This window comes from Ceratosolen solmsi, unplaced genomic scaffold, assembly GCF_000503995.2.
Source record: "Ceratosolen solmsi marchali unplaced genomic scaffold, CerSol_1.0 scaffold29, whole genome shotgun sequence".
Classification (NCBI taxonomy): domain Eukaryota; kingdom Metazoa; phylum Arthropoda; class Insecta; order Hymenoptera; family Agaonidae; genus Ceratosolen; species Ceratosolen solmsi.
The window spans coordinates 5502017-5521842 of NW_011948417.1; the positions used below are offsets into that span (position 1 = coordinate 5502017).

The 19826-nt window shown below is 31.4% G+C and overlaps 1 protein-coding gene across 2 annotated transcripts in view; it reads right to left on the minus strand.

Annotated features, from left to right (window-relative positions):
- The window catches only part of LOC105359717 (M-phase inducer phosphatase), a 112627-nt gene extending 93707 nt beyond the window's left edge, over positions 1–18920 (minus strand). Inside the window, exons 1-3 of one of the 2 annotated variants that reach the window (XM_011496369.1) lie at positions 18539–18920; positions 18303–18466; positions 13879–14329 (exon numbers count right to left, since the gene is read on the minus strand). In XM_011496369.1, the coding sequence (XP_011494671.1) occupies positions 13879–14065 (187 nt within the window). In that variant the 5' untranslated portion in view covers positions 14066–14329; positions 18303–18466; positions 18539–18920. Of the gene's footprint in view, positions 1–13878; positions 14330–18302 lie in introns of both variants that reach the window. The other variant, XM_011496368.1, reaches the window with a different exon arrangement.
- Between the last annotated feature and the right edge of the window lie 906 nt (positions 18921–19826).

Consider the following 19826-nt stretch of genomic DNA (forward strand, 5'->3'; position numbering starts at 1 on the left):
GCCCCCCCCCCCCCCCCCCGATATATAGCTTTCCATCTCTTTTGCTCTAACTACTTTATATACGTATCCCTCGTCCCAATAACTGATAGTAATGTAGCAGTTGCCGTGCGTGAGCTGTTCAAAATCTCTCTCTCTCTCTCTCTCTCTCTCTCTCTCTCTCTCTCTCTCTCTCTCCTATATGTATTCACGCACACAGAGTGACGTACAACCATCGTACTCCCCTCAGACCGAATTTTCCCCTTTTTTTCGTCTTGTCGATGTCCGCTACTATTGGTGCCGGTATGACAAATACCTGTATGCACTCGTGCGAGTCTCCGTACGTATCCGTACGTATCGCAGACAGTGCACGACGTAGAATAATGGAACGGGTGGTTAGGGGGGTGGGGGATATGACGGAGGAGGAGTATAACATTTTGAGTCGATTTGGCTAGAGAGTCAATCGGTTAAATCACTCAGCACTGTTTTTATAAGGGAGACCGCAGGCGCTACTTTTAAGCGCGAGCACCGCATGTGTATGTGCTGTGGCCAAATGAGCCGTGATTGCGGGCCGTTAAAGAATGAAAATGTAAAAGTTTCGTATATGTTTTTGCTCACTTCCCTCATCAGTTCTTTCATTTTATATTGTATACGAGGATTTTCGTTTAGTCGATTAATCTCGGATTATTGTCGTATGCGTAGATGGATATATTTTTGAATAGGTATAAAGGGACGAAGGATTCGTAGGACTCTTTAAACGGTCTTTTATAAATTTCTAATTTGCATAATTCAGAAGCTACTGTAAGAATTCTAATCAAAATTATTATTAGTAATGATCGGAAGGAATATTTATTATGTTAAAATTATTTTGATAATTAAATTATGGACGTTGATGCAGCATTTATTTATTCGAAAGTTCATCGATACAAACATGTAGATTAAAAATATTACCCTGCGCCATTTTACAATGAAGTTATGTAATTTAGTATTTATGAACGAAAAATAGGCGAAACGAAAAAAATATGCGTTTTTAATGAAATATTTTATCGCTTCTACGAGACACATAGTCTTGAAAATAAACGTCTCGTTGCTCCGTTCCTTTCGACAGGAAATAACAAGTTGCAGCTAAATAACTAGAGTGTCGCGCATGAAAAAATAAGACACACAGGTAATGACCGGGAGTGTAACGACCCCCGTGTGCATAGTAGGAAGTGAAAAAGAAAACGTGACTGCGCCATGTGTTGCTCTTGCGTACGACTTGCGGGTGAATTTTAACAGGTGAAACCTACCCCACCGTGACCGACATTACCGGCAAGAAATGAATGTATTATGTTTCTTAATTTCCACGTCAACTTCTGTAATTATAGTTCTTGACACTGTTGAATGTCGATCTTAATTTTGCATTCTAATGCATTCATCGACCGAATGGCGAATTAAATTACAGTAAGTGTTATAAATAATTTATATTTTACTTCATTTTTATCTTAGACTAATAACTAGCTGATATAACTAGCTGTATGTCTAGATCAATCGAATAAGACTGTTTCGTTAATAATTTTAATTCACTCTTTATATCAACGAGTATTTTCTCATGAAAATATAATTCATAATGTTATAACAAACAATTGACTTAGTAAAGAAGTTCGAAAGCTCCGTTCTCATATGCATTTAATATTGGTATCATCAAAGACAACGAATATAAATTATTATCCAATTTTTTTCGGCAAAAATTTACTGAAAAAAAAATTAAATAAATATAAATCCCGCTGATATAAATGATTATATTTAATATATCATTTTTGTCCAGCAATACACGTGTAAAGTACAAACTCTACTCGGACATAATAAATTATCTATTAATGTTTATTCAAAATTTTTAGATTCATTTATTCAATTTATCAAATCTTATATTATTAAGTCTTGTTATTTCCATATCCAATACATTGAATTCTTACAAAATTCAAGATTTTGGAATACGTTAAACGTACATATTTATATATTATCAAGCAACTAAAGTAGTAAGTAGTACTTTCAATATCATAGTACTCGATATAATCAAATTATCTATAATCATTAAATTAATAAGATTTAATTTTAATAAAAATAAATAAATAAATAAATAAATAAAAAAAAACCATAATAAATGATAGAAAATACTGTTATCTAATTACAATTACATTTATGGTAATCCACCGAAAATGTATTGATCATTTACATTTTTGCTTTTGCTTATTTATACTAGATTACGGTTATTATACGTACTTTTACATTGTAATAAGATTTTTATAATTTTGATAAGAGTGTAATTACGTTTTTTTACATATGTAAAATAATAATTGAATATCCATAAGCTTGCAGGTCAATTTATAAACCTAAAGTATGGGTTGCTTTAATTTATTATTACATAGAATTAATAAATTATTTCGAATTCAAATTTATTTGTCAATAAATACCGATTCATGCAGCTATTATTTATATTTATTAATTATAATTTTAATTATATTTTTATAAAGATTATAAAATCAAAATACCAAAATATAATTAATAATTTTATAGCTACAGTAAAAAACGAAAAATTAAATTAAATTAAAATTATATAAGTATATACTTTTCGTTGTATAAGGAGTAGGTGCTATCATAGTATGATAGCATTTTAAATTAATTTAATTAAATTATTTCAAACATTAAATTTTCTCGTTAATTTTGCTTAGTAAAAGCGCCAATTAATACTTTTTATTAAATTTTTTATATTTGTTCTATGAAGAGTATCCTCTGCTCTTTTATGTTTAGTATTAAATAATATTATAACGTATATTAGAGCTCGTACTTACTATATATTTATTATTGAATTCCAAATAAATATTGAAGATTGCCATTGTTACTAATAAAAACGTAGTTATAATTTTTGTATTTTAACTAAAAATGTTGTTTTATTAAAAATTTGAAAGTAAATTTGAGTGCTTCAAATGATTAAGAATAAGACTGTAAGTATTCTATTCAAATGTCATTCAATAAATAAACACACACACACACGCATATATATATATATATATATATATATATATATATATATAGAGAGAGAGAGAGAGAGAGAGAGAGAGAGACAGAGATTAAATTGTTATTAAATTATTGATAAAGATTTTATCTTAGTCGAAGGTAGTGGCAAGTTTATATACTATGACATTCGCAATCCTTACTTATATCAATTTTTATAATGAATAATAATTAAAATTCTTCGGCTGACTTTCTATCTGTAAAGTTCCCACTCCTTACACAAAGCAGTTGCCTTATTTTCCATTCAATTTAACATTTTTTAAGTTAAAATATCCGTTTTTTCGTTATTAAAAATGGCTCATCTTGTTCGAATTTTCAACCTCAAACGTACGATTTCCGATGCGCTCCACGGGCCCGACTAAGAGATAAAAAAAATAAAGTGATCGTTCTGCTCGCTACTGCTATACAGGGAATAGAGACAGCCAAGGGGGGTCGTCGCATGCTCGCCTCTGCTTCTTTCTTATTCTCTGGCACGGGGCGGCGCCCTCACCCTCGCGCTCGCGTGGCCCCAAACTACGTCCATCTGACCCCTCAACTTGCACCCTTGCACGCGTTGCTTGTGCAGTGCGCCCGTCTAGCGCGACGCGGAAGAGGCAAAACGGTCGTTGGACACTCCCCCCCCCCATCTCTTCGTTCCTATCTATTCGTCTATCCATCTATATTTTTGATAGTGGTGGCCCTTGTGGCCCTACGAGTCTCCCCAGCTAAGAGATGACGTTGGAAGGGGCACACGAACAGTGCATCGGACTATCGAGACTCGAAGGCACTAATAGTCTTTGACATAAGCGTTAGACAGATGCAGCGACTAATCTACATGGCTTTTACTCTTTGGTTGTGCTCTCTCGCATTACCATGAGTGCAAGCGGTAAAACAAAGACGAAATATATCGACGAATAAAGAGGATATTGAACGGATATTGTTCAACTGAACGTGCTGAAGAATTTTCGTCATGCATACGTATGTCTGGTACAGTCATTTTCATTATGTATTATTGGATATATATATATATATATATATATATATATATACACGGATGAGCAGCAGCCATCTTCTTATTCTTACTTCTATTATAATGATATATGGACATTTTAAGAAGCATATAATGCCTAATTGGTAAGTTTACACCAACCAAGAACGAAGAATGATAAATTAATCTTTAACTTTGAAGATTCATTTTTTATGATGATTTTATAAGATAGCGATTGATTGAGATAAGGATATACTAAAAATGAGATAATTCAAAATAATTATATCATTATCGCGTTCCTTTCACGAGACATTTACATCTACAGTTTTATATAGAAAAATTAGTATGTGCAATGATTATTTTACATGTTAATTAAAGTTATCTTGACGATTGTCAACGTTAGAGAAAAATGACAGTATTATAAGCAATGTGAAAATAATAATTTCGAAGAAGTCGCATATAATTTCAATGTGTCCCGATCTTAAAAATCTTGATTGCCTCTAGACTACTTATGTACGTATGACCTGAAAATAATAAATTGGAGCATAGAAACAACATTGGCAAGCCTATAGAGTCGATTAGCAATTTGGCGGGCACACACGACCGTTATGCCAAGAGGTTGGACAAAGTTCATTGCAAACGCTGCACTACCGGCCCTACAGGATATGTAAATCCAAGACGTCCCGGATCCGAAAAGGAGATGAAGGAGAGAACCAAGGAGAAAGAGAGACCCGCTCGTCCCGTCGGGCGAAAATTTCACTTTTTCTTTCACGTTCTTTTTCAACGATTTCGCTCCCGTTTTGCGATCCCTTCGTCGCGCCCGGGCTTCCTCACATTTGGCCCGACACCCGACATCTGGGTGCCCCCTTTTTTCAAAGACAGCCTCTCTCTCCCTTTTCGAGACGAGATGCTCCTTCTCTTCAGTAGCCACCTTGTTTTACCTCGATAATCATTTAAATTTGCAGTTGCGACTGCGATTTGAAATGGGTGGCCTAGAACGAAAATCGTTGTAGCCATTGTATAGACGGAGCAGCAAGCGAACGGAACCGAACTCGACTTTAATATTTAATTTCATAATTTAATATTGAGAGGCATGCAAATTTTACCTTTCCCAAAGTGCATCCGCTCGCACCAATGTCATGAAAAATTTGCAAAGTTTTCTAGCATTTTTCGATATATTCCATCATATAAAGGATACATATGAGAATAAGCAATTTACATTTTATATGTAATAACGGGTCTTTGTAAGTAAACTACACAATCGAATTATTCTTCAAAATGTGGTATTGAGACCTTCTAAATTACATATCTGTAAGAATTTCCAAGGATCTAAATATTATCAATTTACATATTATAATTTTCATATCAACATGTATCATTATCGATAAATTATTGATATTAATTATGAATATGAATTTTCTCTACGAAACGACACGTTCAAGCTTATATACCGATATTTCAACATTTTTAAACGACTGTTCGAGCTTTATCACGGCTTTAAATGTTGCTCCCCATTATTCATAATCGTCGATTTAAAACGCTCCTTACATAATGCAAAATGAAACAATTAACGTAGTACGTAATTGATGTACAGTTTAAGAATGAATGGGGATAATCGATAACGGGACAATCTTCATTCGAAAACTCGCGAACAGCCGCTACAAATAGGGACGGGCGGGTCGGAAAAAGTTCGAGAAAATGGAAAAGTCTCGCTGGAATAGGTACGAGTAGAGAGAATTTGAGCAACAGGTGGGGTATCCGCGGCGATCCTCTATTTCCAACTCGAGGTCGCACGTGCTCCCTTTCCCTGCGTTTTCCGTTGGAAGCGCGGAAGGCGCGTAAATGCCGTCAACAGGAAGTTGGCCCCCTCCACGCCGCGGATCGCTCAGCCACCAACGCCGCTGCAATATTCCATAGGCGTTACGAGAAATGTAAGCCGGTGATAGGGAGTTCGCGATTACGAGCACACGCGACTGCCTTTAATGCTTGACGAGTCTACGGGTGCATACGTCGGCAGAGACGATGGCGCTTAATCTTATCCTAAGCCGTTTTTTCTTGTTAATGCTTAATAGCGGCCCTACCCTCGCATTTCTAATTCTTGTTTTTCAATTCTTAAAACGTCTCGTTTGTTGCCGCGGCATTTCCACTGTCCATGGTTTTCCAATATTTGACCAAGGGTCTTTCGTCCGAGTATTATGTTATTTTACCCCTTTATTCTTAGCTAAAAACATCCACTGTTCTGAAAATCCACTATTCTTCAAATAATTTACTAACGATTTATTTCATTTCAACACAGTAACACAGTAACACAGTAACGTACTATTGTTTATTTATTTATTTATTTTTTTATTTTATAACGGCTTTTAGTAGTAATTTTAATTAATGACAAATAAAATGGTTCATTCAATTAACGTTATTAAGCATAATAAATCAGAGTAATGTTAAAATCTTAATCACAATTTTATTTTTATCTATAATGTACAAAAAAATTTTAAAAATAATTTCATATCTATTCATACGAATAGTTGTATTTAATTGTATCAATTTAGCTAATAAAGTATTTTAATAATTGATTTTAGAATTAATAAGTTTATATGCTTTTCAATAGCATTATAATTTTTATCAATAAATCCTCGTTATTTCTCAAATAATGTCAAATTCAATAACACTCGATCTAAAACTTTTGGTTGCTCAAGTGCATACCACTATTAATGTATCTTAAACCAATATAATTTATTAATTTAATTAATCATGTTCATTCGTTCATTTGTCATTGATTTTGAATGCACAAGCAGTATTGCAAATGCAAGAATTAACTATAAATTCTTTTGTGTGTGTGTGTGTGTGTGTGTGTGTGTATGTGTGTGTGTGGGCGCGCGCGTGTGTTTTTTAAATGAATTTAGTTACAAATTTTTTCGTCCTTATTTTAAGATTCTTAATCTAATTAATTCTTAATTTAATTAAATTAATAATAAACAAAATTAGTTAATATTATTAGGCATAACAAAATAACAGTCAACATCAACTCTCCACATGTCGACCTCGTTCTTGTCCGTTGCGCTTAAAGTCCGTTGCGCTTTTAAATAGGGCTGGAATACACCTATAATGCGGCTCGTGTCGCCCATAAAGACGACATGTGTATGTATTTAATTGGTTTAAGAATAATTAATCTTGTTTTATTAAAAAGTAAAATTAAATTTTATAATTTCCCATAGAGTAAGAAGCGTACAATAATAAAATACTTTTCTCATTAGACTATGATTTCCAATGATAATTGAAATATTTAATAAGCGTTTATAATACGTGGGTACATGATTTATACAAGATAACTTTAAATTAAATTATATTAAACATAATAATAAATTGAAAATAAATCAATGAACCAATGTTTAAGTAAAGCATGATATGCGATGAAACAATATTATGCGTATTGTAGACAATTGATCATCTCATTATTCAGCGTGACAATAATTTATAATACGAAGTATAATAATTGCGATACGGTGCTATTTGCAATAAATCCGCTAGGATTATGGAGTAACGACAAAACTATCCTTTATTGAATAAAAGTAAACTTCTAGATAAAGAAAGAGAAAGAAAGAGTGCAAGAAAATTACAATTACCGAAAACTTTACTCGCACAGTACAAAGGCAAAATATCTATTCTTCTATAAAAGCACGAGTCAAAAAATGTAAAAACCCTTCTACCATTGCAAACGTACAGGGTGCAATGCAACAATGCCCGTGACTGAATGGCGTGTGCGAAAAGAAGAACGCCAGGAATAGAAAAGAAAAGATGGAAGAAGAAAGAGAGTGGTAGAGAGGTAGAGAGGTAGAGAGGGTAAGAGAGAGAGAGAGAGAAAGAGAGAAATCGCAACGCTTATTCTGCAAAGATCGTTTTTTCGTTGTCGGGACTGAGGAGTGCGCTCGCGATACAACGGAAAGGAGAGCACATAATTCTTATTGAAAATAGAAAGGTGCTCCCCGGAACCGCCGAGGACGATGTATCCCGGCACAGGGATGAAACCCGCCAAAAACAGGATGGCTAAAGAGCACGTGGTCGGGCCAGTTAACCGGCGTCTCGTCTCCTCGCGACAGAGACAGCGACGGGTGGCCCGTCGTCGTGTCGCGTTCCTTTCCAACTAGGGGCTTTTAAACTTTAAATGCCAGACGGCGGCCACGCCGGCGCGGTCTTTTTAAATTCACAGCCCCGCGTGCCTCTAAGGGTTCTGTCGAAGACGACAATGGACTGTGAGGGGATTAAAAAAAATGAGGGGTGAAGAGGGGGACAGAGAGAGAGAGAGAGAGAGAGAGAGAGAGAGAGAGTGAGAGAGAGTGAGTGAGAGAGAGAGTGTGAGAGTGAGAGAGAGTGAGTGAGAAAGGTAAGGGGACGGGAGAAGAAAGCGAGAAGAGCGAGAATGAAAGGAAGAGCCGCGCGTATCCGGTGGTGCAAAAGATGGAAAGAGAGGAAGCTAAGAGAGCGAGCCGTATTCGGGATCCAGACAAAAAGTAAGGGAGAGGAGCAACCAATGGTCCCCTTGGAGTCGTCGGCATTTCCCTTCCACCAACTAGGTACCACCTTTGCTTTAAACAAAAAATTTGTTGCTTTTGACAGATAGTCGCTGTGGCACCTTGTGGCCGTAATGTTGCGATCTATATCCGAAAACAATTGTATTTGCGAACGTTGTTTTACAGATACTCGTTAATAGTATGGGCGATTCTTTCAATGTTGCAAAATGTTGCAAAATGCTGCATTAGCGATACTAAGTTAGTATATTGAAATTTCATTACTTTCAAGAAACAAAAAAATTTCTGCGATTTTTCAAACTTACTTAATGGAATATTTATTTCAGGCATTAAAATGTTTTTCAAATATTCAAATATTAAAATGCTTATTGGCGTTACAGTGTAATCATTCGAATGATATTTAATAACATATATCGTACAATAAGCCTAATAGTTCAGTCATCAATCACATTTCGTGTATATACAATCGTATTTATTATACTAAAAGTCTGATGGATAAAATTATTAATCCAATAATTTACTGAAATAATTTTACAGACATAATTGAAAAACAAAGACAGAACAGGAAAATTAATTTTAATTTTTAAATCAAATTTATTAAAATTGTAATGATAAAAATTATATTAATTATTTATATTAATAAAAATTGTATTATAATTGTATAAGAGAAATACTTTTAATGTCACATATTAATAATATTTATGCAAATGATAGATTTTAGGTTTATGTGCATTATAGCAACTATTAGTATTAAAATTGCATTAACAATCTATTACTTCATAGATAAGTGAAAATTAATTATTTCATGGTTAAAAGAGGTGTATGTACATTGCACTGAATATGTTGAATTGCTTGGTCGGTTCGACTCAGTTGAATTAATCAATAATATAATCAATATTCGATTCATTAGAATAAAAAATAAATGACTAATTTTCAATAATAAACAATTGAAAATAAAATCCTTGATCTAGATCATTATGGTGATGAAATAATAGCTTGATTGAATGTGGCGATTAATTTTTTTAAGCATTCACACTTTTATGATAGAATTATTATATTATAGTTAAAAGTTCTATCGCATAAATGTATTTATAAATCAGATTTTTACAGTAATTATTATGATTCTTGAAAATTTCGAATATTTTCATATCTAACATCACCATCTTTTGCATAAAATTACTATTCAATTACATTTTATTATTCTTTATAATAATGTTCATATTTTCCTTGTAGCTTAGTACAAAAGTTTTGTGAAAGCACAAACATAACCTTATTTAAAATAATATATATATATATATATATATATATATATATATATATATATATATATATATGTTAAAATTTTATGGATATGTACGTGGAATTGCTTAATTGTAAGACACGTTCGGTGCTTACAATTTCAGAATAGGTCATTCAATCACAATTACTATGAACAAAATCAAAAGACAATCAATAGAAAATCCAAAAGACTGTTAATATTTGGCTATGGTATAAATCAATCAGTACCGGTATCAGTGCTTATCACTCATTAGACGCAGTGAAAGTACAAATTCTATATTAGCGATCTATCGACGGTGAAAGCTATTTTTCCACTCCCACTTTCATCGTCAAGCGGCGCTTGACTAATTGAATTCATCGGCGCGCGCCTATATGTCTTTCGGTGCCGTATACGCGCGTGTGCGCGCCATAAAAAAGGGCGTGACTCTTTTTTTTCATCGCAAGTGCGAACAGCTGATTCTCCATAACGGTCCTCACGCGTCTCGTGTTGAGACGGATGCAAGGGTAGGTCAGTGCTCTAGGAGGGCTTCGCAATGTACCCTTCCTGGCGAGTGGCTCGCCCATTTCCTCTCTCTCTCTCTCACTCTCTTTAGATTTCTCTCGGGCCGCCCTCCCCCCGCCCCTCTCTCTCGCTCACAAAGCCATGGCCCGTAGCCATCGAGATGCGCGAATGTGTAAGGCGATTCACCGCTAATCAAGTCTCCCTTTTAGTAGCGCCTTCGTGTGCATGCGTACGTACATGCATACATCGTACCTTTACTTTTGGCGCAAAAAGTATGGGGTGTGGTGAGGGGGATTCGAAAAGCAGGGGGCGCCTGGAAGGCAGACATATCCAGTCAACCACCTAACGCGAGGGGGCAGGTGAGCACCTGGTGCTGGTGTACTGCCACTACGAACTCCGCCGATGGACGCCTGGCACGAGCTCTGCCTGCACCCCAAAAGGTTCTCATTCTCTCTGATCGAGTGCACGTTGCCGTTTTACCTGCCTTATCTCCATCCCTCCACTTTCTCTCTTTATTTCCTATTTTACATTAAAATAATTATAAATCTTGGCGGTACTTTTGATCTTCGACTCTTTTTAATATGTAGAAAAAAGCGTCTGTTTATGACCTTCTCTTGAATTTACGGTTTTAAAAGCTTAATCAATACGCGAAAATTAATTACTTTTTTACTGGATATTTCTATTTTTTAATAAAATAAGCATTTTTAAAGAAAATTTCATATACTATATTTACTGTACTTTAATCAAAATCAATTTTCTATAGTTAACTTGAAGTAAACTTGATGAAATTTTGCCAGAATTTCTTGACCTTTTTAAAGGACATTAATACATTGAACGAAGACTTTTAAATAACTTAATTAATATAAATGTAAAAAATGACTAAAACTAAATTTCAAACATCATTATTCAATTCAAATATTATAATATATAATTGACATTATTATTACGAATGTAAATGATGTTAAAGAACATTTCAAACATGCATGAAATATTGAATAATTACCAAGGAATAAGTCAACACCTTAATATAACATGTGTTTATATTCTAGTTAAAATAATTGCTGGTTCACCGAAAAAAAAAACAACGAAAATAACGAGGGTATATAGACTAGAAATGTGAGATGGAAAATGAGAGGCACTGTGAATACGGCGACTGGCCCGTAGACCGCACAACATTTAGAGTTCTTTTGATAGGGCGATCACTCACGAAGTGCTTCTGTATATATATATATATATATATACAGAACGACAGAGAGAGGGAGAGAGAGAGAGAGAGAGAGAGAGAGAGATTCATATTTATCTACATATATATATATATATATATATATATAGCTCTACATAGGCAGCACAAGACCCACGTCATGACCCCCATCAAGAACTAGAAAATCCCTTTTAGGCTTCGACACCGATTACGTTTACTACCGAGCACAATCTTTAAATCACATAGCTTTATAATATCAATCTGCCTACTTCTGCCATTCCCTTTTTCTGCTTTCTTTTTCTATCTTATTCTCACAAAAGCTCAAGAATAAAATCGTTCTTTCACCGCTTCTTTGTTGACCGAATATGTAAAATGTTAACGGGGTTATTTAAACAATGATTTTTGAGGGTTAAAAACTATGTACGGCAAGGATAAATATAAGTTACATTTTAAATACAAATAACATTGAAAAAATATTAGTCTATTCTAGCGATTAGCAAATGATACTTTAATGAATTTATTGAATTACATATAATATATAGAAGAATTTAAAAATTCAAATTAATAAAGCAACATTGACAATTGATTTAATTAATGATAATCAATTGCCTTCTACTATATATTAGAATCTAAATAATTAAGACATAAATATAGGTTGATAATAATTATGCTGATGAGGTGAATGCAATAACAATAACGATTTTTTTTTTTTATTTTTAACTGTTAATAATAAATTATAAATTATAAAAATTTATTGTTAAAATCTTTACATCGTGTTTTAATTTTAATTATGTATTTCAAAAATAATCATCATAAAATAGATAATAAACAATAGATAAAATATTAGCTAACCTATTAGTTTGTTTTGAATAAATTTAAGAATATTTGAATGCTAGGATGCGGTTTAATTAGTTCCTATGAATTATAGAATCCAAAATTTTATGACTTTATAGCAATTTATGTAATTTCTTTGTGATGTATGGAACATTATTATTATATGCATGAAATCCATATTTCAACTAAATGGTTAATTCGACAATTTTTTACTCTCGGAAATTAATTTTATTTGCGTTTATTTTATAGAAATTTAAGTTTTGCCATTTAATTAGATTTATGGAGAATAGAATTTGTTTTTGGTGTTGAATTTATAATTGTTTAAATTATTTCATCCAGACAAAATAAATGTTGATATACAAGTTATTTCACACATATTTCGTAAAATAAATAAAATTTTACAATAAAAACGAGATCTTTTATGTTAGAAATCTGTTATAAAAAAAAAAAAAAAAAAAAAAAAGTGTAGAATTACCACATATATATTAAGCGTATTAATCATTTGTTATATTGTAATTTTACTAAATTTGTATATGTTTTATAGTTTATTATTAACTTTATTATGAATAACAATTATATATAATAAAATAAAATTATTAAATAGTGTTTAGTACTTACTAATGTATAATAAGTTATTGATTCAATTATCGTTTTATTATGGATTGTATGAAATAAAAAAACTTGAACATAAATTTCCAGATTATCCGTTAATCTTGTATTTTCTGGTTTAAATGAGTTTGTATTATGATATTTTTTACGGTCGTGTTTGTTTTTGTCAGGCAAGTCACTTCACAAATGATTTCGTGGGTCGTATTTTTATAAAATGTTGTAATAACATTTTCTACTCAATTACTTGTACGATCTGAAGTCTATATACTTGCTTTAAAAAATCTGTGCTTATTAGATATTTATAAATATCTGCGATCCTTCTTCCATTTATACAAACAAATATTACAAAGCAAAAAATTTATTTTTATATTATTTAATAAAAACAAGTTTTAATCACATTAAGTTGAACGATACTTTAAAATTAAATAAAAATGATATACAGAAATACTACTAGTTTATAAAATAAATAAATTAATTAAATAACATTGTTATGATATATATATTTGACAGTAAATGGCATAAAATGAGTTATATTTTAAAAATAATTTTTATTTGATAAATTATATTAATAAATAAGATTTTGATGTTCAACTGTACAAGTATTACAATTTTTAGTAATTTTATTTGGGTGAATTATTATATAATATCTCATAGTTTGAACTGCGAAGTAGTTGAATAAGCTTGCAAATGTCTTTATAAATTAAAATTAAAAAAAAGTTCTAAATTGGATAATAAAGATCTTTGTAAATGTACAAACATGCCGACATAATGTACTTTCATAATAATTAATAAAAGAATGAAGTAAATTATGGATTATCAGTTTTGCAAATGTTATTGAAATGTCTATGAAACATTATCAGAATAACTTACGAATCAACGTTTTCTCGTTTATAGTTTATACGTCTATTATTTAAATTAAATAAGTGCTTACCCATAATGCGGTTCATTCTTATTGGTGGCGTATCTTCGGATAAGCTAGAGCGGCTAAGCTCCAGGGCGATGCTGGTCACAGGCGTCATTGGCAAGGAGTCGAGGGTTTGCAGCGATATCTCGGTATCCATCTCTGCAATTTTTGACAGCTTCAACTTGCCGATACTTAAGTTCAATCTACGCGGCATCACTGACTTGGCGTAATTATCTACTTCTTTTCGATAATGCACAATATCGGTACAATAGCAATTTAACACGCAATATGCAGGAGAGGTTCTTTCTTATTCGTAAAATGCAACTACTTCAATGTTTACTTGAAGCAACATTCGCTTATTTATTTATAATGTCTTTAAATGTCAATCGTATTTACGTGGAATGGTCACCAAGTTCTTCGGTAAGAAGTTATGCGTACAAATTGTTAAACTTTGTAATATCAAACCTCCATGTATCACCTGAAATGAAAATTTTTTTTTTTTTATTACATAGGTTACTCGAAGCCAATAATTCTAAATTTATAACACTTGAAGTATGCCGATAAAATAAAATCATAAGACGTTCTTATTAAATTAGTAGAATATTAACTACATTACTCGAATGTCTGGTCACTCACTCAATCTTCGAAACAGATAAATCTAAAGATGTAAAGATAATTATCAATTGCAGTAAATATGCATTTTCAAGGTTATAAACAGTTTTCGTTACAACTAATTGCATATTTGATAACCGGAAAGTGTGATAATAAATATACCGTTGGTATGAATTGGGAAATGTTGTTAAGAGCTTTTTCAAAAGACTAGAAGAAAGCAAAAGGGCACCGGACTGCTCTTTAAAATACACTACGAACTAGTTCTGACCCGAGTGATCGCGCGAAAAGAAACGATAAAAGCAAATGCGATCGGGAGAGAGGGGGGGGGGAGCAAGTGTCAAACGGCCTCTAGTCGTCAGGCGGCTGGTCACATGTGCGATGTTAAAGACTCGGAAGGGCAATCGCGTTGCCGGGTCAATATTTGAGATAAACAGCGAGCGAGCGCCAACCGTCGGAGAAGAGCCCATTTGTGAAGCCAGAGTGCGAAAGAGAAATGTGAGCAAAGAGAGGGAGGGAGAGAGAACGAGTGAGTGAGCGAGTGAGTGAGTGAGTGAGAGAGAGAGAGAGAGAGAGAGAGAGAAAGAGAGAATGAGAGAAAATGAGACTGAGAGCGAGAGAACGCGGGAACGAGATTGGTTGGATTCGGATGAAGTTGTGCTGTACTACATTTAATCGTTTAATGAGTATAAAATTAAATTATTCAAATTTTTTATTTTCAATCATATTTCATATAATAATAATCATAATCGAACATTAAGATTAAATTGCAATAAATAACGAAACCATGATATTCATGTATCAAATTATAATTGCTCGGTTAGTGAAATATAAATAGTATATTTTTAATAAATACATTGATGTTAACACACACACAAATACACAAACACACACAAACACACACAAACACACACACACACACACACACACACATTTTATTATATTAACAATTGGATTCAACGTACTAACCATCTGCTACACAACTTGTAACAGTTTTTTCTTAAAAATAAAAAGAAGAACAAGGATTCTTTATATGCACGATAACGAATGAAACAGAGATGGGGATGGGGGAGAGAAACTACTAAAAACTTTATATTTTTGAACTTTCTCTGTTTCCCCCCTCTTTGTCCTTCTCTCTCTCTCTCTCTCTCTCTCTCTCTCTCTCTCACTGTCTTTTAAATGCTCATTTATATACACATTTACTCGCTTATTGATGCTTATTGAGATAACTAATGATGTTTGAATAGATGTTAAGTTCCATGACAGCATATAGCATTGTGATGCACATATGTTAGTGACAGATTTTGTATTAATTATAAATAAATTACGCTATAAAAAATTATGTGAAAAAATTTTGATCAATTTTGTAAAATGAAGCCGTAAATTATAATCTTTATAATTACGAGATAGATAAATTTTTTGACAAGAAATCTTTCTAAAGACTAAAATCACGATATTCTCAAGTAATTTAAACATTTTCTAAAAATTTATTTATATTATTAATAAAAATTTATGTATTTGGCGGATCTATTTTATAATTTATGAACCACATAAGTTTTTAATTGCAATTTTCGCATATATTGCAATAAAACAATAGGAATTTTAGAATAGAAAATTATTATAAAGATTATAATCAATTATAATATAAAAATGTATATTAATTTTAAATCATAAAACTTTTATGAATAAATCGTTAGGTAAATAATAATCTTAATTATAATTGTAATCAAAATTAGGTAACAATTCATTAAATAATGAATATATGAATTAAAATTATAGCATAAGATTATTCCCAACTAAATTACAATAGTACAGTAAAAAACAATTAATAAAAGATCAAAGATCAAACAAAGCCATTACTTTTAGCAATAATATTAATAATAACACAAATTTAATACTTATATTAATACCTCACAATTATGTTTACAACGAATTAGAACTAAATTCTATACTAATTAATTATTACAATTAAAAAATAATAGTTAAATTCTAGCTCGGGTATGTTCCAATAGAAAATTTAATTCTGTGCAGTATCAAGTGCATTTTAACTTCTAATTTCAATATTAATTATTTAACAATGACAGTTATTCATGGTATAAATCTAAATTTTTTATTTATGTAAGTTATTAATAGAAATTATATACACTTGCATAATTTTTTCATACTAATTTATATAATTTTTTCGTAGTAACATTTCTATTTTTATAATTATTTCAAAATTACTATTATAAGTCGATTTAAGATGCAGATTTCGAGATTTACACAATACGCTTGAGATAAATCTGCATTCATATCTTATTAAAAATGTTATTGAATAGTACATTGTAACTTTGCACTTAGGCTTGAAATCCATACAAAGAGCTTTGAAAAGACGATATCCGGCAAGCGTAGCATATTTGTCTAACGGTTACTTCTCCACGGATTATATTTGCAACGCGTGCAAAATTAACGAATGAATAAGCAAGACAGTCGAGAAACATTAAACTTACCATTTTGCCACCCACCTTTTGATCTATTTATCTTTTTACAACCCTTGTGATTTATTTTACCGCTTTTAAAAAAGTAGGAGATAAAAACAGACATGGGATATGGGATAAGGCAAAGCGAGTATGTATGCGAGTGCGCGCGCGCGCCCACCCGTTTATATGTGTGGTTTTTTGTGTTACTCTCTCTCTCTCTCTCTCTCTCTCTCTCTCTCTCTCTCTCTCTCTCTCTCTCTCTCTCTCTCTCTGTGTGTGTGTGTGTGTGTGTGAGCGAAGAAGACCAAGAGGATATTAATTTACGGGTGGTCCAGAAGTTTATGTTTCACTTTTTATAAATAATTTCAAGGAGCTTTACGAAATATAAGAAACATTCGTCCAGCCGCAAAAGGTAGTTTCATAGTTAAAAACCTATGCATCAAACGTTAAATATTATTATGTATACAATGGAATAGTTACAAGCACAGGGTTGTTATTGTATTATTTTAAACTTCTATGAGGCTCATGAAGCTTGGAAATCACCAACATCAATTTTGTATACAAAACGATTTGTGTTAATTCACAACTGGACGTAGTTGTTGATAAATTAAAATTAATATATTTGGATATTTTGAGGGAAAATATATCAATAGCGCATACATACTTTTTTAATTTAATAAATAAATATGATAATAATAAAAAAAAAAAAAAAAAAAAAAAAAAAAAAAAAAAAAAAAAAAAAAAAAAAAATTACAAATAGTTCGGTACTTACATCGATCGGATAAAAAGTGAAATGATAATAAGTAAGCTTTTTTAAAATACTCCGGCTTTATTTTGGGCTCATAATTAAATTTCTAGTCTGGGTATTAACAGCGATAATTATACATTTTATAACCACTATATCACTGTACATACGAAGCCGCAACATTATCATCAATGATGTATGTGGCGTTATCATTATGCAGGATTCGTATAAGCTTATCTTTCACTTAAATTTACGGATCGAAAATTGTTGTATAAAAATTTATAATATTATTTATAAGATATTTCCTCATTTTTTATTAGAGAAAGGTAATAATTAATTATGGTAAAAATAGTTTATTATACAAAATTAATGTAAATAAGCAATATTGTCATATATTGAAAGATAAAACCGAATTATTTTCAATTGCATTTCTTATGATGAAATTCGAGCAATTTAACTAAATGTGAATCTTTAAAATTTAAAACATCCGATAAGAACTTTTAAAAGGAATTTTAAGAGTGCTTGGTAAATTAATAATAGTTTTTACTTTAAACTGCTGAATCATATAAGCATTATAAGATTGGCTAGTGTAAATTTTAGTAATTACATGATATATTAAACTTGTTGCAAATACTCACACTTTTCTAACGACAATAACCGTAGAGAAACGAAGAAATCTTTTGGCGGGATGACCTCTTCCAGTCACGAATATCGATCGATTAGGTTATGTTCCATAGAACAATGAAACTAAGTTTATACGAACGTCATAAAAATTCCATGGCTTTTAAATAACGATGCCTATCTGCTCAATAAATTGTAAAAACAATATAAAATTCAACTAGTATTGTCGGGATACAAAAGTGACAGCCCTTACCTCGTTCACACAATTCATTCGAAGTCAAGCGACCAACTGAATAAGTTTAAAATATTCAGCATAAAAACGTTAATGTTCATTAAGAAACAATACCGCAACGCAGTCATGACAAATCGAGGATAGGTGTCGTGATAGTATTTTTAATACCGATAAGTCCACAGATGATTGCGCTCCTTCAAGTTCCCGCCTTTTGTCGATTTTGTTTTTCTGCTACGATGAATTAAGAGCTCAATTGATGTATATGCGCGCGCGAACTTCGCCCGCCTTTTTTCTCGACGCCGGCGCCGAGTTATCATCCAATAAATATGGATAATTGGAGAATACTGACAGAACCTCCACTATTAATGCACATACGATATATTACGTTTGCACCTTACTTTGTTTTTTTCATGTCGTGCGAAGAAGAAAATGTTTTAAAAATTGCTATCTAGCAATTATATTGATAATGGTACGAGATGCCATTTATTTTAAGATTAAACCTTAAATTAAATGTCAAGCTAATCGAATAGAATTTTACTAGTAAATAAAAAAATAATAACATATCATTGTAAAATACATTTACAAAATTATAAATGTAATAAAATATGTATGTATTTATCTATAAATAACTTGTATGGTTATAATTGCATCATTTTTTTTTTTTTTTTTGCGTACATCGAAAATGAGGATTATAACATTGAATAATAAATCACAAAATTCATTTTAAAGACTTTTTAATTGCAGTTTTTAAAAGAATTATAATTTAATAAATTTTCGGGAGAATTCATATTAGTGTTCATATATTTATATCGATAATCATTTTACTTTATAATTATATAAATTTGTTAACATATTAACCGTATTTATCAATGGATATTTCAAATTTTATCATGTGGAAATATTGATATTTTTACATCAATTTTTAGCAAATTTTAAAATCAGTCTATTGCGTAGAATATTACATTTCTTATAATTTGATAAGATTTCTGAAAATATATGTCTACATTTTCAAAACCACATTAATATTGTACAGCATAAGTTTAATAAAATAGATACACTTCATGATGTGTACATTTTAGCAAATTTTGAATACAAATTGTGGAATTCAAACATTACAAGCTATAGCTAACCAAATGTGAGATGTAATAAAGCTCAAAAAAAATTACATGCACAAATCAATTATATTATTATTAAACTGATAATGACATATGCAATGAAATTAATATTTGAATAGATTAAAAAAAAAAAAAAAAAAAAAAAAATCTTTTTATTTCTTATCTTATAATATTCTAAAAATTAATAATACTCG